The following is a 24,105-nucleotide window of genomic DNA, read 5'->3' as shown; positions in this document are numbered from 1 at the left end:
CAAATCACCACAAAAGCACCATGAGGATTGACTTTAGGCTTACAAATAAATTTTACCAAGCAGGCAGGTTCACAAATCCTGTATACAGAATCCATGAATACTGAGAATAGTCTGTAGAAGTGTCAAGGTAGCTCAAATCGTTACAAAGAAATGAATTCTATTTGAGTTTCCACTAAGCAAGATCAAGAACAATGACACCAATATGCTCACCTATGTAATCTTCTCCACTAGAACTCCTAAATTGGATTTCCTAAGAATGTGACAATTTTTCTCATATCAAATCTATATTAAAAAATAAATAAATAAAAAGCCTATATACTCAGGGCTCCTGAGTGGCTCACTAGGTTGAGGGTCTTCAGCTCAAGTCATGATCTCACAGTTTGTGGGTTTGAGCCTAGCCCCACTTTGGGCTTTCCGGGAACAGCATGGAGCCTGCTTTGGATTCTGTCTCTGGTCTCTCTGTGCCCCCCTCTCAAAAATAAGTAAACATTAAAAAAAAAAAAAAAAAAAAACACCCGTATACTCAATTTGCTCAAATATCTTCTTTTCATGTAGTACAAAAGTAAACAAATTATATTTTATCAAACACTTCTAATCACAAAATACAGCAATGACTTAAAGAAAAGGTATGCTGGCTGAATCAGATGACCTCTAAAATGCCCTGTGGCGTGAAGTTTTTTTAAGTCTAAAAAGTAAGTTGGTATGCCTATTTTAATTATGATAAAAGCGGGTATGTGAATAAATATTCTCAGTAACACTTTATTAAGACCACAATCAACATTTTTTAGTAGTAGGGCTGCAATACAAATTGTCATCTGAAAAACAGCTTAACAGCTCCACTTGACTTAAAAAAATAATTTGAATACAGCAGGATACTATCAAATCTGATAGGCTCTCACCTTGGGCAACTTCAAAAAGAAAAAAACAAGCTGCCATATTAATGCTATTAAACTAAATATGCCTCATCATATAGAAAGTGGACTCAAAATGAATCAAAGACCTAAATGTGAGAGCTAAAACTGTAACACTCTCAGAAGAGAACATAGCTGTAATAAAGTGTAAATCTTTATGACCTTCGATTAGGTAATGATTTCTTAGATATGACACCAAAAGCATAAATTTGACAAAAGAAAAAAACAGTTAAATTGGACTTCATCAAAATAAAAAATTTTGTGCTGGCATGGATACCATCAGGAACGTGCAAACATAACTCGGAGAAAATGTTTGCAAATCACGTATCTGATAAGGGGCTTATATTCAGAATACACACAGAAAAAAACTCGCTTACAATTCACTGAATAGACAACTTTATTTTTTAAATGGGCAAAGGATTTGGCTAGACATTTCTCCAAGAAATTTACCAATAAACGCAAGATGCGCAACATCCTTCGTTATTAGAGAAATGCAAATCAAGGAGAGGGGCGCCTGGGTGCTCAGTCGGTTAAATGTCTGACTCTTGGTTTTGGCTCAGGTCATAATCTCAGGGTTCATGGGATGGAGACCCGAGTCAGGCTCTATGCTGGGCATGGAGCCTGCTTAAGATTCTCTCCCTCTGCCCCTGCCCTGCTTGTGTGCACATGCACTCTCTCTGTCAAAAAAAAAAAAAAAAGAAAGAAAGAAAGAAAGAAAGAAAGAAAGAAAGAAAGAAAAGAAAAAAAAAAAGCAAAACAGAAAACAAAACAAACAAAAAACCAAGGAGGTATCACTTCACATCACCTACGATAGCTGTAATCAAGAAAGTGGACAGACACTGGCCAGAATGTGTAGAAACTGGAACCTTTGCACACTGCTGGTGGGAATGTAAAATGGTGCTGTCATAAATGCCTAGCAGTTCCTTAGAAAGTTAAACACAGAGTTACCAAATGACCCAGCAATTCCACTACTAGGTATATACTTAAGACAAATTAAAACACTGCCAAATAAAAACATGTACATGAACGTTCATAGTGGCATTCAAAAAGTAGAAACAATTCAAATTGCCAGTTAACTGATAAATGGAAACAGGAAACAACCCAAATGTCAATCAATTGATGAATGGATAAACTGGTATAACCATAAAATGGACTGTTAGCCATAAAAAGGAATTAAGTACTGATACAAGCAACAATATGGATAAACCTCAAAAACATTATACTAAGAAGCCAGTTACAAAAGGCCACATATTGTATGATTCCATTTATATGAAATGCCCAGAACAGGTAAAAAGAGACAGAAAACAGATTAGTGATTTCCATCTGGAGGGGCAGGGGTGGAAGAGAAGGGGAGTCGAGGAGGGGGGAAGGAATGGGGAGTGACTGCTAATAAGTAAAAGGTTTCTTTTGGGGATGAATTAAATAGTAATGATGGTTGTAAATATACTAAAAATCACTGAATTGTACATTTTAATAAAAATGGTAAGTTCTGGGGCGCCTGAGTAGCTCAGTCGGTTAAGCATCCGACTTTGGCTCAGGTCATGATCTCACAGCTTGTGAGTTTGAGCCCCACATCAGGCTCTGTGCTGACAGCCTGGAGTCTGCTTTGGATTCTGTGTCTCCCCCTCTGCCCCTTCCCTGCTCATGCTCTGTCTCAAAAATAAATAAACATTAAAAAAAAAATTTTTTTTAAAGGTAAGTTTTATAGTATGTGAATTATATTTAAATTAAAAAAAATGTGAATGTGCCATTTAAACTGTTATAAAAAGTCAAAATATTACTTTGCTAATCCTCTTCAAAATTTGAGAATTAGTCAAGCATACATGCTAATTAGAAACCATACTTCTTCTCTCCCTCCTATAGTGTGGAAATAGGAGAGATCTCATTTGACACAGGATCATATAGGAAATCTGCTTTTTCCCATTGATAGCCAACACAGGAGCAAGAATCAGACAATTTTTTTTAAAAAGTGAGTATCTGGGGGCGCCTGGATGGCTCAGTCAGTTAAGCATCCAACTTTGGCTCAGGTCATGATCTCATGGTTCGTGGGTTTGAGCCCCGCGTCGGGCTCTGTGCTGACAGCTCAGAGCCTGGAGCCTGCTTTGGATTCTGTCTCTCCCTCTCTCTCTGCTCCTCCCCACACTCTATCAAAAATAAACAAATATTAAAAAAAAAAATTAAAAAGTGAGTATCTTATAGGGATACTATAGTTTAAAATAAGAGGCCTATAGCCTCTAAAGATCCATGACATGAAGTAATTTGCAACTTTATCCCATATGATTATTATTCCTATTTTATATTGGGCAAAAAGGTTATACAACTATTAAGTGGCAAGGCTAGAATCAATTCAAACCAAGTTTATCTGAATCCAGAAGCTGCGCTCATTTATTCCTTCAACATTTACTGAGGGCCTGCTAAATACCAGGCATTGAGTCATGTTCAGGAAAAACAGTAAGTAAATTAATAAATAGTATGTCAGGGCTATGAAAAACTTAGCAGGGTAATTACGACTGCCATGGATGGAAGAGCTATTTTACACTGGGGTGGTCAAAAGAAGGGTTCTCTGAGAAAACTACATATGAACAAAGATCTGAGAATAAATAAAGGAAGTGAGCCATCCCAATAGGTGAAGACTCCAAGAAGAGAAAAAAAGGCAAGAGCCCTGAGGTAGAAATAGAAAGGAGTCTGTAGGTAACTGAGCAGGGAGGGGAAAAAGATAGATAATGTAAGGCATTCTATGCTCTAACAGGGACTCTGGATTACAGGTGTAATCCCTTGAACATGGGTTTGAACTGCACAGGTCCACTTACATATGAATTTTTTTTTATGAATACAGTAGAGTAATATAAATGCATTTTCTCTTCCTTATGGCTTTCCTTTTTTTCTCTAGCTTACTTTAAGAATACAGTATATAATGCATATAACATTCAAAATACAGGCTAATCAACTATGTTATCGGTAAGGCTTCCAGTTAACAGTAAGCTATTAGTACAGTTTTTGGAGAGTCAACAGTTATGTATGGATTTGGACTGCGCAGGGGTCAGCACCACTAACCCTTGCAATGTTGGAGGGTCAACTGTATATTCTGAGTAAAACGGGGAAGCCACAGCAGGGATGCGAGTGCAGTGACATATGACTTTTGTTTTGAAAGAATCTAAATAATGGGCTGAGAAAAGACAGAGAACAAGGGCAGAAGCAGGGAAATCAGTTATGAAATTGTTGATATAATCCAGATGAGGGATGACAAGGATTTCCATCAGGAAGTAATTCAGAAGACAGGACAAACAGTTGCATTCTGGATATATTCTGAAGGTAGAGCTGGATAGAATTTGATGATGTTTTGACTATGGGATAGGACAAAACCAAGGTTTCTGGTTAAACAAATGGATGAATAAAGTTGTCATGTACCAATATGAAGAATACTACAGGAGAAAAAAACAGGTTTGGGAAGTAAAGTCAAAAAAAGCAGTTTCATACATGTTTACCTCCATCAATCTGCTTTTGTCTTAACCACTAACTTGACACACTGATTTCTGTGCAACACAGACATTAAGTAGTGAAACAGAACCTAAATCCAGGTGTTCTGATTCCAGATCCTATATTTTTTTCTAATGAAGTTTTATAAGACCTACTGAATGAAATTAGTTTGTTTTTTTTTTGAAGTTAGTTTTTATCAGAATAAAATAACTCAAAGGCACGCACCATTTGTTGGTGACCCAAAACCTGCATTCACAAATAAAGGCTATCAAATGAAGAATTATTAAAAACACCTGACAAACAGGAACAAGTATTGTGTAGGTAAAATTAAAGCAGACAGCAATGACACAAAGAAATAAAATTCACATAACAAATGTTCAATTTAGATAAATACTACGCAGAACTATACTTGCAGAAAGATGCCAGATCACCCCTACTTTTAAAATTCTCCTTGGGGCGCCTGGGTGGCTCAGTTGGTTAAGCGGCGGACTTCGGCTCGGGTCATGATCTCGCGGTCCGTGAGTTTGAGCCCCGCGTCGGGCTCTGTGCTGACAGCTCAGAGCCTGGAGCCTGTTTCGGATTCTGTGTTTCCCTCTCTCTGACCCTCCCCCGTTCATGTTCTGTCTCTCTCTGTCTCAAAAATAAATAAAAAGTTAAAAAAAATTTTTTTTTAAATAAATAAATAAAAATAAAATTCTCTTTGGGGTGCCTAGGTGGCTCAGTTGGTTAAGCGTCCAACTTCAGCTCAGGTCATGATCTCACAGCTCATGGGTTCGAGCCCGTGTCCAGCTCTGTGCTGACAGCTCAGAGCCTGGAGCCTGCTTCGGACTCTGTGTCTCCTTCTCCCTCTGCCTCTCCCCTGCTCATGCTGTGTTTCTCTCTCAAAAACAAATAAACATTCAAAAAAGAGTAAAACTGAAAATAAATTTTTAAAAAATTCTCCTTGATTAATAAAGACTCTTGGGACACCCGGGTGGTTCAGTCGGTTGAGCGCCCGACTTCAGCTCAGGTCATGATCTCACAGTTCCGGAGTTTGAGCCCTACATTGGGCTCACTGCTTGTCAGTGTGTCAGCACAGAGCTCACTTCAGGTCCTCCATCTCCCTCTCTCTGTTCCTACCCCACTTGTGCTCAACCAAAAATAAACATATTTTTTTAAAAAACTATCTTTGAACAGCAAAGATTTGCCATAGTTTTACTCAGCACACAAGTACATGCATAAAAAAATTCTTTCTAAAATGTGATGCATTAACTTTATATTACAAAATATGGGGAATATTATCCTCTCAGCTATAGAAGCTATAAAATATTCTAGCAAACGTTTACTTCTTGACTGTAAAGTTAAGTAATTGTCCCAATGATTTCTCTATAATGCCAAACTTGTTAATATGTTAATAACCTACAACTTCATAGCATTAACAGATCTAATCACAGCTTCACCACACAGTCGCTACATAATTTGGGGTAAGTCACGTTCCAAATAAGTGATTACTCTCCGTCTCTACTGAAATGAAACAGGATTATCTGATTTCCATTTTACAAGGTTGGAATAAGAATCTAGAAAGAACGTTAAGTATACTTTGCAAAACATAAAAATTATGGCAAAGATAAACTAAGAAAATAAGCCAACTTTTGGGGGAATACATATATATAAATATGAATTTTAAATTATTCCTCATAGGGCCTCAACCTTACTATTACAGAATTGCTTAAAAAAATTCTCAGGGGTGCCTGAGTGGCTCAGTCAGTTAAATGCTGACAGCTCAGAGCCTGGAGCCTGGAGCTTGGAGCCTGGTTCAGATTCTGTGTCTCCCATTCTCTCTGCCCCTGCCCCGCTCATGCTGTCTCTCTGTCTCTCAAAAATAAACATTTTTAAAAATTAAAAAAAAAAAAGATTTCTGTAAAATAGAATTAAACTATTTCAGAACTTGCTATAGTTAGAAACGCTTTTTGGTTTGCCAAGCAATGAACATTTGCTGTAATCACTATGCACCCATTTAAGAGACAGAGAAAAGGTATTTTTCCTGTTCTCGGGAGATCTATGGCCCATGGGAGTGAAAGAGACCTGAAAAGTTAAATAAAACACCCAAACACTTTAGGATAAAAATAGAAGGCATCTCATTAAGCAGTAATTGATTAACAGCTAAAAGAAAGTATCACAATGACTGCTTTGAAAGTTAAGATGATTACCTTAGTTTTATCCTTTACTCAAGTAACTCTACTATCTAGTTATATTTATCATTCACACAAAATACCTTCAATTCTATTCTGTTCCCCCTTTCCTTGGCTTCTCCTAAAAGCTCCCTGACAGCCCTGTTCCTAGCCAGATTATCCAATCAACCTTCTCAGATACTATAATTCTAGGTATCAGTACCCAGTAAACCTCAAGATCCAAGATGAGTCAATTTTCTAACCTTTGATTATGCTGTAACCCTTCACATCACAAACACTTATATGGAGTCCATCAAGGCAATGTGACTACTAAAAATGTCAGTAAGGGCCCATATTCTACCTCTCAATTACTACAGCCAGATACTTGAGTAAAGAGCAGTGCAGTGTTGTGAATAATCCAAAATAATTTATTCTTTCTAAATCCTCTGAAAAGAAGCACCCATTCAAAGTCCACCTGTTTCTAAATCTTAATCTCCTTCATCTAGCTAAGTCAACAGTTAATAAATAAGTCCCCTTTAGGTAAGAGAGAAAAAATGCACAAAATTTGCAAGAGTAATTCAACATTTCTAGAACTGTCAAAATTAAATGTGGATCTATTTCTTTACTCTAACTCCTGCCAATGTTAAGCACTGCCAGAAACCCACCATTCTCTAAGAATGTTTTCTTAAAACATAATCTAACCATTATCCTGGTAATATGTGACTTTGTTCTAGGAAGAAACAGTTGGAAAGAAAAAAAAAATGGGAAAGAATATCTCAAAGGCTCAAATAAGTTTGAAAACCACAATTCTGCACTGTATACTGAAGAACAACTCTATCAGTATGATAGAGGACAGCACCTCCAGCATTACAGAGGTGCCAGATGTACAGATCTGTACAGATGTGATGATACTCATCACCAATGTTTTATTTCATCCACCTTAGTACCTGATTCAAAAATTATTTCCTAGGTATGCCACCACCTGAGAAAAGGCTGGGAGGCACTGATAGGGTACAGTAAAGAAGTTAAAAGCTCAACTTCAAAATATTCTCCAATGAGAAAATCAAAGTCTACTTGATGTTATTGATCCTAAAGACTTATTTCATTTTACCAAGTAATCAAATCCTACAATTGTAGAGTATTTATGTTTTTAAGACACAGTTCCTCTCACAGCTTACGTAATCTCTTCAGCAGCAATAATATCCTGGTATGGGTAAGATAAAGAAATCTGAAAACTTTTTAGGTAAGACATGGTCAGAGCAGCATTTGTGTACAGTATCTTTTTTTCCTAAGCTGAGGATTCCTAACTGAAATCCTCAAAATATCCATTTCCTAACTTCCTTCCAAAGCACTAACACCTTCCTTCTAATATACTATGCAATTAACTTAAATATTTAGTTCTTATCTGTCTCCCTCAGCTAGACTAATATATCCACAAAGGCAGAAGTCCTGATCTGCTTTAGTTTATCTGCTTTATCTCCAGCACCTTGATCAGTACCCGACACAGTGGGCCCTTAAAAAATAACTGATAAGTAAATAAACAAATTTGATAATCTGGTTGCAGTTTTATATGTAATTCAGTTTTTTGAAGAGTTAAATTTAAGACGTACTTGGCTGGTTCAGTCCATAGAACATGTGACTCATGATCTTGGGGTTTTAAGTTTGAGCCCCACATTGGGTATAGAGATTACTTTAAAAAAACAAAATCTTTACAAAAAACTTTTTTTGCTATTAAGATGGTCAGGAAAAAATTTTGTTCACCAAAGACAGAATAAACACACTGAAAGTAGTAATGTGTTTCAGAAGTTTGATTTATCTATATTAAAATTATTTTTCTAGTTACTACCAGAAAACCTTTATCGGGTATTTCAAAAATACACACAAAAGGAAAGGTTTTATTTTAACTAAAATAGGAAACCTTAGTTTTCCATTCCTCTAATCAGAAGACACTAAGGAATAAAGGGTAATAAGATACTCAGAGGTAGTACTTGGGACACAGAAAAATGCAGTGGCAAGTATTTTTTTTTTTTTTTTCCATTGCTTAAGTCGCCATATAAAATCCAAGATTATCACCATTAAGTTCTGTACTGACTCAGTTCTGTACTTTTTTCTTTTAAAAACTGAAATCTGCCTTTTCCAGAACCCTGGAGTCTAAATCTAACCAATTAGTTATCCCTATAATTCTCGGTCAAATACAATCTCACAAGTGTTGTGGATTTAACCTTAATTTTTAGTCTTAAAACAAATACTTTTAATCTTAATACAAATAATCTTAAATTAGTCATATAGCCTATCTACTGTTCAACTAGTGTTCCACAGTTCCTTTTTTGGCCTCAAATGACGAAACTTCTCTAACGTCTCTGGGGAGGTTAGTGTAAAGTATAATGTTTCCTCAAATTGTTCTTGTTTTTTTCCCTGCACCATTTTGTGACATCCCTTCAACTAGGAACGTTATATACATTTTTCTATTCTGAAGGAAAGTCCAGAGTGAGAAGCAAAAGTAAAAATATCGCACGGAAAATAAGTTGAAAGGGAACAGATAAGAAAAAGCACAGAAGTAAATGTGAAGCAAGTATGTCCACAAAAGAGGAAGATGCAGAAAAGAGAAGAAAAAGTGATCTTGCCTAGAAACGAGAGAAAAAACAGAGGGGGGGATAGGGAGATTTGCTTATTCTTCTAGAAACAAAAGCACTAAATCCTTCTGAGAAAAATGTCAGTCTCTTTAAGATGATGTCAAAACTCTAAAAAGCACTCAGCTGACACTCCAAACAAGAGTTCTACCTTCTCTTCCCATATACTTTCATTAGAGCTAGTCTTCATCTGTAAAATTAAATGCAGCTATAGATAACACAGTCAATCTTTACAAAACTGCAGTTGTGGTTGCCATCTTTGCCTGGAAAACAAAACAAAACAAAACACCAAACTCCATGGCTTGGGGAAAAAAAGAATGTATTAAGTTGGAAAGCCAGAAAACCATGAACTGCTAACTCAGGTAGCTATGACACGGTTTAATAAACGCCTCCTACCAAACTAAGATTCCACTAAAGACCTGGGGAAGAAGGGCAAAGGGCTGTAGCCTTACCGCGATCACAAGGGTGGGGCACCGTAGAAAAAAAATTTTGAGGGCGAGCTATCCCGAAGGCATAAGGGGGCTGGTGACTCAGATCTCGGGGAGACTGCATACTAGGCGGCAAATGATGTTGATGGACTAAGGGCAGCTTCGGGGAGAGCTACAAAGTGAGCTGCCGGACTAATGCTAGTTGAGAGTGCGAAGGCTAACAGAGGAAGATACACGGGGCAAAGGATTAAGAGTCAAAAGAGAGGAGAGCCGAGGGGCCGAATAGTCAGGGAAGCTGGGCGTGGGAGGCCTGAGCAGAGGCCGCGAGGCGCCTTTGCAGCCAGCCGCCTTCTCAGCTACCCCACACTCAGCCCCTCTCAGGGCCGCCCTTGCCCCAGTGACAACGGCGAAAGCAGCTGTTTCCGCTGGGCCGGGGACCGCGAAGAAGGCATCCCTGCGGCGGGCGGACAGGCCAGTGTGTGTGTGTGAACGACAGATGATTTCGAGACCACTGTCGCCGAACCAACGCCAAACTTCGCCCTTTCCCCCCCTCTTAGCCTTCTTTATCCCCCAACTTCCCGGCCGGCTGGTGTCCGCTTCGACCGACCGAGGACCCCCCTCCCCCGCCCTTCTTCTCGCCTTCTCTCACCCCTCCCCAACGTCCTGAGGCTGGGAAAGGACTGGCTACCAGGGCCGCTCCCGAGCCCGCCCGGGTGCCCCAGAGTCCCAGACGCCGCCCCTGACAAAACGCTTGCGTTCTCTCGGCGGCTCCCTCGCCCGCCCAGATGCTGCAAACTCCTCTCACCTGCATTGACGCCATGATGGAACCATCCCCCCAAGGCCGGCGAGGCCAGAGACGCAGGGGGCGGAGCTGCCGTGCTCGCGTCACGCCGCGGGGGCCCAGCATCCTGGGCGCGGGGGGCGGGGCCTCCGATGGGAAGGGGACGGCGGGAGGGGATTGGCTGAAGCGCTGGGCCTCCGTGGGGGAGGGGCAGGCGAGAGCACGGTAAATGGCGCTGTCGGTACTCAGTCACATCCAGCTCCCCGGCGTGCCCGGCGAGCTCACCTGCTGACCCGTCTAAGAAACGCCGCTCTGGTTCTGATCTCGCCATGGTGGTTGGTTTTTTCTCTCTATACCCCGAGATTTTGATGATGTCCAGTCCCGTGGGGTGTTCTTGTTTGTTTGTTTTCAACCACAGGTGTAGGGTTTACAGATTTTTTTTTCCTTTCGCGTGGCTTTCCACACCACCATGCCCGCTTTCACACCCTTGGGGCCAGTTACCTGCGGGGCTGCTTTCTGGTCTTTACGGTCTGGAAAGCTTCTCATATTCCTAATTTGGGGGATAGAGACACAGATTTCTTTGTACAGTGGGACAAGAATTGAGAGCAAAACAGCACTTAGGTATTTTAAAGGCAAGGATAGAGCTGAAACTTGCCTGAAAAGGGAAGTTTTTCTTTTGTTTGTGTGCTGTTGTCTCCTCACTACCCCAGCCCCTCAGTTTTAAACTTCACGTGTATCAGTAATAGGGTTGTTAGGGCATTCACATTTGTTTATAGAGATTTGATCCTAGACATAATGTGCCAGTGCACTTTATAATTTACACTTACAGCTTGTAGCACATCCGGACTTCTCTTCAGCTTGTTTCATGGTGGGCAGTTTTGTAGTCATTTGACCGAGGGATGTTTTTGAATAGGGAAAGCTGAGCATTCAGAATTTATTCTGGGAATGCACCAGTTCTGCCAACATTTATCAGAAGCCACAGTTTTAAAAGCTATCCCAAGACTGAAGATGTCGTTGGTTTTTAACAGGAAAATGGAAGCCAAAGGCTTGTACCTCATGTTCTTTTAAAGATTTAGGTGGCTGATACATTGAATAGAATGTTTTTACTTTACCAGAAGGAACGCTTAAAATCTATCATTTTATTAACTTGGGCTCTTTTTGCAAATTTCTGTAAGATTTTAAATATAAGAGCAATGTAGGATGTTATTCTTCTCCCCCTAAAGATAGATCATTACGTTCTCTGAGAAATTCTCTAAAGTGTTTTCAAAAAGGAAAAAGATCTTTTAAAAAGACCGATTATTCTATAGTATAATATAAATGAATCATTCTTCATCACTGGAGAGGAAGTTATATTGATTTGCTTTTTCCTCTTAGAATTCCACCCTATTGCCAGAAATGGGCTGGTTTCCCTTTGTTGTGCAAAATGACTGTGTCCTTGAGGAATGTTTGGAGGGTCTTGGCAACCAGGAATCATCCAGAAGCATATCTGGTGTCAGCTCAGTTGTGTTGTCAACATTTCATTTGTAAGTAAAACCCATATATCCCAAGGAAAGAGGAAAGCTTTTCCAGATAAATTTTCTTCTGGAAATCTTTATCCCTATGATCTCAGAAAATTTCTCCAGAAGGTCAGGTTTTACCATCTAAAGTTCATTTTATTTAGCTTTTTTTTTTAATGTTTGTTTATTTTTGAGAGAGAGAGCATGAGCAGGGGAGGGGGAGAGAGAGAGAGGGAGACAGAAGATCTGAAATGGGCTCCAAGCTGTCAGCGCAGAGCCCGATGCAGGGTTTGAACCCAGGAACCACGGAATCATAACCTGAACTGAAGTTGGCACTTAACCAACTGAGCCACCCAGGCACCCCAAGAGTTAATTTTATTAAAAAGCTGAGTCTTCGTAAAGTATAAGCGACATCGGATGACCCCCACAAACAAAGCATTATGACATCAGCAGAACCAACAACCTGCCATGACATACTAATAAGAAAAGGAGTTACAGAATTCCTTACAACACTCCTCACAGTAAAATCAACATCTGGTCCCTTGGGTTATATGTATGTTAAAAAGGATCTTTATGGGAGGGATAAGTCAGTACCAACTATATCTTTCCTGGGAAATATTAAATAGTATATGCTTACTATCTTTTTCATTTTTTCTTTGATGTGTAACAGAAAGATCCTGATGTACTCAGGAACTAAAACAATGACTTTCAGATGGGGTGAAGTGTATAGTATTTCCAGGGAGCATGAAATCTTTTTATCGAAAACATTTCGTTATACAGTGTTTGAAGACTAGGCTCACATATCATTTCTTTACAGTGTGGGACTTAGTATCAGATAGGCAAAAGGCAAACTGTCTGACAATACCAAAAGTGGAGGAGGAGGTGAAGCTCTCGTAAACTCTATAGGAGTGAAATGGGTACAATCCCTTTGGAAAACAGTTCAACGATAATAAAATTAAGATTTCCCATACCCTTAATGAACCTTTTTAATGGCACCATTTGCAATAAAAGATACAACAGGCGTATTAAACCAATGCAAATGTTTAATGTTGTTGGAATCCTGATTCAAACCAACTGTAAAGAAGATATTTTTGAGACAACTGGAGAAATTTAAACATAAAACGTATTTGATAATTTTTGATTTCCACGTCAATTACAAATGACCATCATGTTCAAGGAGGTGATTCTCCCTCATCTCACAAACTACCCCCACCTCCACCTCCCTGGAAGACAAAAGAAAAGAGGACATACACAAGCTATGTATGTGCCTGAGGTCTTACCTACCAAGGCAAAGGCAGAGCCTGTGATACAGAGGACTAAAAGCAGCTGGACTTCCTGGCAGAAAAAGGGAGGAAATATGAGAAACCAGAGTCTAGTAACTTGAAGAACCTACAAAGTGATCACTGGGCAAATACTGCAATATTGATAATATAATCTGATTTATGAATGTTTGAGTTCTAGTGATGCACTAAACTGGAGACTTAGGAGAAGTCCTATGAGAATATGCTTGTTGGAGTGTGAAGAGGTAGAATTGAGAAGTTTTCACTTGAGTCTGTGTCTCCACAGATGGTTTGTTCGTCTCCTACTGCCTGATCTCATCAAAGAAATGTAGGTAGTTCAGTAATCATTAGCTTGTTAATTGGATGTTGGAAAAGACACCAAGCTATGAATCCAATGCTTATAGTCTTATCCTACCTCTGTCATTAGTGAGCTTGGTCAGGGCTCCTAATCTCTTTGGGCTTATTTATCAGTAAAATGAGCAAGTCTGGCTGCATAATCTTGAAGGTTTCTTCCAGATTTCAAATTCCACGTACCTACTAGAGATAATCAAAAATTTAAATGATATATCCAAAATACTATCTTAAAAAGTCTAAGATAAAATGCAATGGGAATGCTGTACTATTTTGAGTTAAAAAAATCATGTTTATAAATATGTTGGGAATGAATTTGACTTCACTGCAATTTATATAGACATACTGGAGGCCTTAGTTAACAATTTTAAAATGCTAGTGTAATCCAGTTGAGCTACAGATGGGATTTAATAAAGTAGAAAAAATTCCATATTCACAATTTAGAGTGATACTTTAAGATAATTTTTTTTAACATTTATTTATTATTGAGAGACAGAGAGAGACAGATCATGAGCAGGGGAGGGGCAGAGAGAGGAGGAGACAGAATCTGAAGCAGGCTCCAGGCTCTGAGCTGTCAGCACAGAGCCCTACGTGGGGCTCGTACTCACAGAGCTCGAACTCACAGGGCTCAAACTCACAAGCCACGAGATCATGACCTGAGTCAAAGTTGGATGCTTAACTGCCTGAGCCACCCAGGCGTCCCCGAGTGATAATTTAAGATAAGCATAACCCTGGGTGGCTCAGGCGGTTAAGCGTCTGACTCTTGATTTCAGCTCATGTCATGATCACAGGGTCATGGGATCAAGCCCTGTGTTGGGCTCCATGCTGAGCCTCTGCTCCTCTCCCCTGCCTATGCTCACTCTTGCTGTCTCTCAAAAATAAAACATAAAAATAAATGAAGTTTCCTTTTAAAAAAAGTGTAACCCAAACTAGTCATTTCATGTGAAATCTATTAATAAAGGACAAAGAAAATTAGGAAAATAGCAAATGGTTTATATGTATGACCTAATATGTATGACTTATTCTATATGTCAAAAATAGTTGATTCACATACATATTTGGTTTGTAAACAAAATTGTGAATCAAGAGAACTTCGTCTTCACTTTCTCCCCTTTACCTGTCCCTCTAGCTAGAATTCTTTTCCCCATGTCTACATTCCTTGAGCACATTCCTTGTTTGCTTCTCCCCTAAACCTCTTATCAAACATGTTCTTAGCAAGTTATCCTATTTTTTTTTTTCCTTTTTGTCCATGGACCCACTCCACAGAAAAATGCGCATACCTGTGAAATTTTGTATTTCAGGGAGTTACCTGACCTTCAGAAGAACTTCATCCAATAGCAGACGTGTATAAACCTCAAGGTAAGAACACCTCTACTGAAGAGGTAACTGTCATGATAGATAGCAGCTCAATCTCTTGACCTTTCAAAACCAGTTTATCCTTTATGTAGATATAATTTCATAGCACTTACTTTCTTTTGTTCACTTGTGTATTTTCCTATGTTTCTGAAAAGCAGGGTCCTGTGTGAAAAGCTCCAGATTGGGAACCAGAGGAGTTATATGCTTGCCTTCATCCTTCCCAGGGGTGATATTGAAGTTACTTTACAACAGATGTGGCACAGGTGTGGCAAAGATTCCAGCCCTGCAGAACAGAAGCTGCTCAATGCTGGGGCAGGAGCCTGGATATTCCCTACCCGATGGACCAGGTATCTGAAATTAGATTATAGGAAGATCTGGGGTGATTCAGAGGATTGAAGGATTGATTGGGGGTTTGAGGGAAGTGGCTATTTACTAACCACTACTGAAGTATTTCAGTGTTTTATTTTTTAGGGGGGTGGGTGATAGAAGTGTTCTAAAACTGGATTGTGATGATGGTTACCCAAGTGTATAAATTTACTCAACATTTTGAGCAATTATGTGTGAAGTTTATGGTATATAAATTATACCCTATGGGGCGCCTGGGTGGCGCAGTCGGTTAAGCATGCGACTTCAGCCAGGTCACGATCTCGCGGTCCGTGAGTTCGAGCCCCGCGTCGGGCTCTGGGCTGATGGCTCAGAGCCTGGAGCCTGTTTCCGATTCTGTGTCTCCCTCTCTCTCTGCCCCTCCCCCGTTCATGCTTTGTCTCTCTCTGTCCCAAAAATAAATAAACGTTGAAAAAAAAATAATAAATAAATAAATAAATAAATAAATTATACCCTAAAGAGCTTTTTATTTCTATTTTTATTGGTTTTTTTTTTTAAGTAATCTCTATACCCAACGTGGGGCTCAAACTCATGACCCAAAGATCAAGAGTCGCAGGCTCTTCGAATTGACCCAGCCAGGCATCCCCCACCCCTCCCCCATAAAGCTATTTTTTAAAAAATAAAAGCACTTCAAGATTTTAATATATCCATACCAGTAAGTCATGGTTGGTCTTTGGACTGGCTCTCCCATTAATGATATGAGATTGAAGGCTGGGTAGGTATCTCCTCGGTCTGGACTTTTCCATCTGTAAAATGGGGAGTCAATTATTTTTTCAAAACTTTCCGGATAAATGATTTTCCTTGTAAAAAATTCCATAACTGTGTCATCATAATTCATATCTCCCTGTTTTCACCTCTCATAAGGCCATCATTGCCCAAAAACATATTTATCCTTTCTCTGCTGCTTAGGTTGGATGGCAGCCCTACTGATTTTGTCCTTGCCAGATAGTTCTTTTTCATCCTATGACCTTCCCTCGTGCCTAACTTTCTCATCCCTTTTTTATGCCCCCTTTTGCCTGATCTCTGTTTACCATGTGTCAGAAAAGGCTCTAGACTAGGAATCAGAAGGCCTACATTTGAATCCTAACTCAGCTACTTCTTAGTTTCATGACCTGGAATCGGTCATTTAAACTTTTCTGGACATTGTTTCGTCAACTGTAAAACAGGGACAAAAATGCCAACACGTGGTTTGTGGTGGAGTTAGGTGAGATCATTAATGCGAAGAAGCTTTGTGAACTGCATATCATCATCCAGTTGACAGGCAATACCTACTTTTTCTTCTGACTTACTCCAAGTTCTCTCTCCAGTGGGCAGATGACATGTTGGCTAGAGATAAGAAGTGGGGTGTGTGTGGCAGTGACTGAGAAATACCTATGACAAGATCCCCAAATTTCATACCCCTTGTGAACATAAAGCAGTCTGGTCTTTGAACCAAGCTGTGCTTTGAACTGAGCTTGCCATAAGCAAAGTTTCAAGGTTAGGATGTTGCCTTTCCCAGCCCCACCCAGTGTCCTTCCCCACATGTGGCATCTTTCCAGACCTGCCTTTATTAATAATAATGATGCCAGCTACTTGGGATTGAATATTTATATGTGCCATATAGGCAATGCAAGAGAGACTTGTATTTCTTGTATCATTTAATCTTTAAAACAGCACTATGAAATACATAAAACAATTCTCATTTTACAGGTAAGAAAACAGGCCTAGAGAGGCTAGGTAATAATTTGCCTAAGTCACATGCTTATCCATAGCAGAATCAGAATTCTACCTTGGGAACTCTAACTCTACAGATTGAATTCTTTAAAAAATCCTTCCAAATCTATTCTCTTAAGAACCCATATCAATGGAGTTTTATAATAAAAATAACTCTAATCAAGTTGATTCATTTTAAACTATGAAATTTAATAGGCAATGTGGATTTTACATTTTACCAAGAATATCTGATGCCCCCAAATATATCTAATTGTGACTTTTCAGACAGTTTGACAAAATAAAAAAATTGTGGTAATTTTGTCCAAAAAGCATATATTGAATGCTAGGCACTGGGGATCTAAAAATGAGTAAGAAACAGTCCCCATACTCATGTTGCTTACAATCAGGAAAACAGATGAAAGGATTTTGATAGAATATGGAAAAAGCGACTTACTTGCTATTATGGGATCATAAGTGGGGGGCACTTGTCCTTGTCTAGGAGCTTAAGACCACTTTCTGGAAGAACTAAGGACCTTGCAGAGGTGAAAAACAGTAAAAGAGAGGCATTCTGGGCAGAGGGAGCAGGAACAATGTAATTGGTGTTGAAAGGGAATGACAAGTTTGATATTGCCCAATTGAAATTGATGGAAGGAGGTGGGAGACAAGAGGCAGGCAAAACATGGCCTTGGAAGGCTTTGTTGGTTCATGAAGAGATTGGACTTTATCTTAGAAACCATTTGCCAAATGTGAGATGTTTTCAAATGGGAAGTAGAAGACCAGATTTGTGTTTTGCCCTGACTTCTCTGGTGAGTGAACAGATTTAGTCAGGTAAGAGCAGAAAAGAAAAATCATAAAAGGAGGCTATTGTAAGTGTTTGACAAGTGGAGGATGTGGGCTTGGACTAGGGCATGTAGAGAAATAAAAGGAAGAGCTCTTGAGATATTTAGGCAGGGTAACAGATAGGACTAAGATTTGTTGTATGAAGGGGACAAGGAAAGAGTTAAGTGCCAGGTTTTTTGACTAGAAAATATGGGAATTGGTAGATATAGAAGAAATGGAAGTAGAAGGGGAAGAAAAAAATAATTCATTTGGACATGCTTCAGGATTTTAAATTAACTATAGGACATCTGTCATGCCTTTTTCTAGGGAAATTGTAAAATATATCTCAAATGAATTCACTAGAAAAGCCTCAGAACAGAGGCTCAGCTGATATGGAGGGCTCTTTTTCTGTCAGTCTTTGTGGTGAGCAAAATGGCTACTAGTCTACAGACTCATCCTACCAGCTAACTAGCCCTAGTGGATAATTCTAGCAGCAAATATCTGGGAGGGCCTCCAATCAGCTTAGCTCTCATCAGCTCTATCTCTCAACAAATCAGTGATGAGAGAGGTGAGGTACTCTGATTGGTTAGGCCTGGGCTGACTCTCCTAGCATGGGGGGGGGGGGGGGGGGGAGGCAGTCCGCCCCACTCAAATCACATGTGATGAGCTCTCCTATAAGAAAGAAGCTTCTCATACTAGAATGAGGGGAGATGACAAAAGAAATGCCTGAGAGACAAAAAGGACAGAAGTCACTACCACAATTAAATGGAATATATTCAGCAGATAATCTTACATCACAGACTTAAGCTGGGAGAAGGTAGGGAGAAGCTTTCATTTAAGTGAAGTTTTAGATTGTGATATAACATTAGATGGCCTGAAAATTATAATGACTGATACAAGCTTGTTCTTGTGACAGAGGAATTGGAGAAGTTCTAGCTCTTTCCTGAGATTTCATCAAAGAAAGCTCATGGGGCAGTTTTGAAAGTAGAGTGGGAGACTGCACCACATGGAGTACAGCTCATTAAGTAAAATGATTATATTTGAAACTATGAAAATAAAGAGATTACCCCAAGAGAGAGTTTAGGAAGAAGATGTTGCTGAGGTCAGAGGCTAGGGGAGCACTAACATTTAAGGAGAGTGGCCTAAAAGCCAAAGAGTCTTGAACAGGGAGTAAGTAATCAGTAATGTAAATTCATCCAAGAGGACTTATAAAAATTAAAAAAAAAAAAAAAAAAGTTTAACTGAACTGGCAATGTGGAGTATATCACTGATAGTCATCAGATTACTTTTCATTGGAATGAATTGTTGAGTGAACTGGTAAGGGAAGATATGGAGACATCAAGAGTCTTACCTGAGAAGAGAAAGAAGGAGATGAGACTATACTTGAGATAAATGCCAAGTCAAGAGTTGGGGGAAAGTTTTGTTTCTTGTTTGTTATCAGAAAGAGATTTGAGCAATTTCGTAGGCTAAAGACAGTCAATAGAGTGGGAAATATTTGAAAATGTTACCAACTGAAGAAGGAGGGCAATATTGGTCATAATTATTTGATTTGATGTTGAGGAAGGCTCCTAATAGCTTCTTAAATCATAATATCATAGGACTGGGGGAAATATAATCTTATGATTATAGGGTATATGAAATCACAGGGTAAATATAGTACATCCTCTTAGAGCATGAATTTTACTGTTGGGTAAATTATTTAAAACAGAATGTTCTTCAGACTCTGGGGATTTGAGGGTACACTTAGAATTACTTATGTGAAAATTTAGAGAATCATTAGGTAAATATTACACTTTATTCTGTTGCTGGCTCTGTTTGCTTAATTGGCTTTACCAAATGAAATGAAAAATGAACAGAGTTCAAAATTATCAGAGAAGCCAACTTTGAAGGGGATCTTCTGGCAAAAAGAAGATGGTTTGAGCAACAAAACAAGTAAGGACTGTAATATACTGAAGCACATAATTGTATACATGGAAATATATATGTGTATGTTTGTGTGTCATAAAATTTAAATTCATAACAATACTAAAAAAAAAAAAACCCTCATTGGTCATCTTTAGAGTTTGCTAGGTCACCAACTCATTGGGGAGAGAGAGGAAAGATTAGCATTTTCCTGCCTTTCCTATATAAATTGTATTTCAAGGTGACCCAATAATTGATGAAAGGGAATTCTTTTTTTTTTTTTTTTCAATGTTTATTTATTTTTGGGACAGAGAGAGACAGAGCATGAACGGGGGAGGGGCAGAGAGAGAGGGAGACACAGAATCGGAAACAGGCTCCAGGCTCTGAGCCATCAGCCCAGAGCCTGACGCGGGGCTCGAACTCCCGGACCGCGAGATCGTGACCTGGCTGAAGTCGGACGCTTAACCGACTGCGCCACCCAGGCGCCCCTGAAAGGTAATTCTTTACAGAAGAATTACAGATATTGTACATGGAAGCTATGAAAAAAAAGGAAAAGAATAATTGTGCTAGCCCTAGTGAAATAATGAAACATGGCATCAATCATTAATGGGTGCCAAAGGAATCAGTTTGAACAAAAGTTAAAGGGAACTTTTGTTATGGATGGAACTTTATTATGGATGGATCATAGTGATATACCTGAATGAATTGATCAATTTTAATGTCAGTAACAGTGGGACAACCAGATAGTATATGCCTCTTGAAGATGATACAATAGGAAGTAATGTGAAGTGGTCTTGCCAAAAAAAAAAAAAAAAAATCTTATCAAGACTCTATATCTCATGCTCTGTTTATAGGAAATAAGGATGAGAGAGGTGCAAAATAGAGGAATTTATTAAACTGCATCATGAGGCTGCAAATAGCTAAAGTCAGATTATAGAAAATTCTAAGGACAAATGATATAATTTCTTCAATAAATAACAAAAAGAGAAGTGGAGGAAAACTCACAGAATGAAAGATAAGAGGGTATTAAATAAATGTAGTTTTATAAACTTGTGTAGAACCTGATCCAAACAAACTATAAACAGACATTTTTTTTCAATATATGAAATTTATTGTCAAAATGGTTTCCATACAACACCCAGTGCTCATCCCAAAAGGTGCCCTCCTCAATACCCATCACCCACCCACCCCTCCCTCCCACCCCCCATCCACCCTCAGTTTTAAACAGACATTTTTGAGACAATAGAAAATTAAAACAGATTGGGGGTGCCTGGGTGGCTCAGTTGGCTAAGTGTCCTACTCTTGGTTTTGGCTCAGGTCATGATCTCACAGCTGTGGGTTTGAGCCCCACATTGGGCTCCATCCTGATAGCACGGAGCTTGATTGGGATTTTCTCTCTGCACCCCCCTGCCCACCCCACCCTCAAAATAAATAAATAAATAAATAAATAAATAAATAAATAAACAAACAAACAAACAAACAAACTTAAAAAAAACAACACAGACTGGATATTCATTTTAAAAAAAGAGTAGAGAAGAAATGATAGATATGGAAGACATAAAAATACTCATATATATAAATATATAGCCATAATTGATGACTTCTGAAAAAAAGCAAAAAATGGAACAAAAAATATTTTAAAATATGTAGTACAATAAAAAATATATATTTTGCCTCTGTTCCTGGTTCCTGACACAAAGCTCCTAAGTCCCTTGGAATTTTCTCAGTGATAGAGCATCATATGTTAACTCTTGACAGGCCCCTGTATATATTCAGGATGGCAGCTGATGGGCAAAAAGATCAAGCCTTGACTAGGAGCCTAGAATGCCAGTCCAACTCTCCAAACCCCCAGAGAGGTGAGAGGCACTGAATATTGAGTTAGTAATTGAACATGCCTGCATGATGATATCTCCATAAAAACCCCAGAAACAGAGTTTTTTGGGTTTGTGAACACATTCCTGTGCTAGGAGGACAATTGTTTAAAGAGGCTGAATAAATGTAAGACCTAGAGTTAGATATGGCAGGAATGTTGGGACTATCAGAGCAGGAATTTTTTTTTAATATGATTAAATACCAAAAACTTTAAAGGAAAAAGTATACAACGTGCAAGAACAGATGGGTAATTAAGCAAAGAGATGAAAATTTTAAGAAAGAATCAAAAAGAAATGTTAATGATCAAAAACACTGTAACAAATGAAGAATGTTTTTGAGGAGCCCATGAGAGGACTGAACATGGTTGAGGAAAGAACTTCTGAGCTTGAGGATATGACAGGAGAAACTTACTTCCAAAACTGAAAAGCAAAGAGAAAAAAAAGACTAAAAAGAAACCAGAACAGAATATCCTAGAACTGTGGGACAACTACAAAAGGTGTAGTGTATAAGCAATAGGAACACCAGAAGAAAAAGGAAGAAAGAAAGGAACAGAAGCAATACTGAAGCAGGAATGGCTAAGAACGTCTCCAAATTAATGTTAGACACCAAACCACAGGTCCAGGAAACTCAGAGAATACCAAGCAGGGTAAATGCCAAGAAAACAAAAACAAAAAAATTTAAGTGTAGGCATAACATATTCAAACTGCAGAAAATCAAAGATAAAGGAAAACATCTTAAAAGAAGCCACAAGGGGAAGACAGCCTATAAAGGAACAAAGAAAAGCATTATATTCAACTTCTCAGAAACCATACAAGCAAGAAGAGAATGGGCTGAAATATTTAAATTGTTGAGAGGGAAAAATGACCAAACTACAATTCTGTATCTTGTGAAATTATCCTTCAAAAGGGAAAGAGAAACAAAGACTTTCTCAGACAAAAGGGAATCTATTGCCAGTAGACCTGCCTGGCAAGAAATGTTAAATGAAGTTCTTCAGAGAGAAAGAAAATGATATAGATCAAAAACTTGTAACTACATAAAGAAGACATCGAAGGAATAAGTGAAGGTAAAGTGTAAACTTTCATTTTTGTTTTTCTTAGTTGATCCAAAAGATAAGTTTGTTCAAACTAATAATGGCAACAATGTATTCAATTGTGTATATGCATATATATTTATACAAACTTATGTATAGGTGAAATAAATGACAGCAATGATACAAAGGATGGAAGAGATGAGTTAGGATTATTTTGTTATTATAAATTAACTTGCACTACTCTTGATTCAGTATAGTGTTATTTGAAAGTGGACTTGGATTAGTTGTAAATGTGCAAACTGTAGGATAATCACTAAAAAACTACACACACACACACACACATACACACTGCTTAGGAAGGAAAGAAAATGGAATCCTATAAAATGCTCAGTTAGGGGCGCCTGGGTGGCTCAGTCGGTTGAGTGTCTGACTTCGCCTCAGGTCATGATCTCACAGTCTGTGAGTTTGAGCCCCGCGTCGGGCTCTGTGCTGACAGCTCAGAGCCTGGAGCCTGCTTCCGATTCTGTGTCTCCCTCTCTCTCTGCCCCTCCCCCACTCATGCTCTGTCTCCGTCTCTGTCAAAAATAAAAATAAACATTAAAAAAATAATAATAAAAAAATAAAATGCTCAGTTAAAACCATAAAGGCATAAACAAGGGAAACAAAAATAGGAACAAAGAATGGAAACAAGTAGAAAACAGTGAAAAAATATGGTGGACCTTAATCCAACTCTTATCAACAATCACTTTAAATAAGACAGAGATTATCAAGGTGGATCAAAAAACAGGATACAACTATATGCTATGTACAACAAACATACTTTAAATATAAAGACACTTCAGATTAAACGGAAATGAATAGAGAAAGATATATCATGTTAACACGAATCGGAAGAAAGCTGGAGTAACTGTTTAATTCTAAACACAGCAAATTTCAGAGTAAGGAAACTTATCAGGGATAAAAAGGGGTATTACATAATGATAAAAGGATTGATACTTCAGGAGAACATAAAAATCCTTAATGTGTATGCACTTTAAAATAGCGTCAAAATATGTGAAGCAAAAACTAATAGAACTGCAAGGAGAAATAGATGAATTCACTATTTGAAATTTCAACACCCCTCCCTTAGAAATGGACAAATCCAGCAGGCAGAAAATAATTAAGGATATAGTTGAATTCAACATAACCACCAATCAACTGGATGAATTAACATTTATAGACTATCTCATTCAACAACAGTTAAATACATATTCTTCTCAAATTCACATGGAACATTCACCAAGAGAGACCATGTACTTGGCCTTAAACCACACCTTAACAAATTTGAAAGAATGGAAGTCATACAGTGTCTGATTTTAGACAACAATGAAATTAAACTAGGAAGAAAAATGCTCCTAGGTGGCTCAGTCTGTTAAGAGTCCAACTCTTGATCTCAGCTCAGGTCATGATCTCATGGTTTGTGAGTTAGAGCCCTGAATCGGGCTACTCACTGTCAGTGTGGAGCCTGCTTGAGATTTTTTCTCCCTCTCTGTCCCTCCCCCACCCA

General features: G+C 38.6%; 1 protein-coding gene and 1 long non-coding RNA gene across 3 annotated transcripts in view; one reads left to right on the top strand and one right to left on the bottom strand.

Annotated features, from left to right (window-relative positions):
• UBE2W (ubiquitin conjugating enzyme E2 W) overlaps positions 1-10,503 on the bottom strand; it is a 74,759-nt gene extending 64,256 nt beyond the window's left edge. Inside the window, exon 1 of the mRNA XM_045454890.1 lies at positions 10,402-10,503. Within this exon, the coding sequence (XP_045310846.1) occupies positions 10,402-10,503 (102 nt within the window). The remainder of the gene's footprint in view (positions 1-10,401) is intronic.
• Positions 10,504-10,592: 89 nt separating this feature from the next.
• The window catches only part of LOC123586051, a 50,658-nt gene continuing 37,145 nt past the window's right edge, over positions 10,593-24,105 (top strand). For both annotated transcript variants that reach the window (XR_006706570.1, XR_006706569.1), the window contains exons 1-4: positions 10,593-10,709; positions 11,752-11,900; positions 14,806-14,863; positions 15,019-15,207. This is a non-coding gene — a long non-coding RNA (uncharacterized LOC123586051). The remainder of the gene's footprint in view (positions 10,710-11,751; positions 11,901-14,805; positions 14,864-15,018; positions 15,208-24,105) is intronic.

Source organism: Leopardus geoffroyi, chromosome C3, assembly GCF_018350155.1.
Source record: "Leopardus geoffroyi isolate Oge1 chromosome C3, O.geoffroyi_Oge1_pat1.0, whole genome shotgun sequence".
Taxonomy (NCBI): Eukaryota; Metazoa; Chordata; class Mammalia; order Carnivora; family Felidae; genus Leopardus; species Leopardus geoffroyi.
The sequence above is the reverse complement of the archived record's forward strand: the minus strand, read 5'-3'. Positions and strand labels throughout refer to the sequence as shown.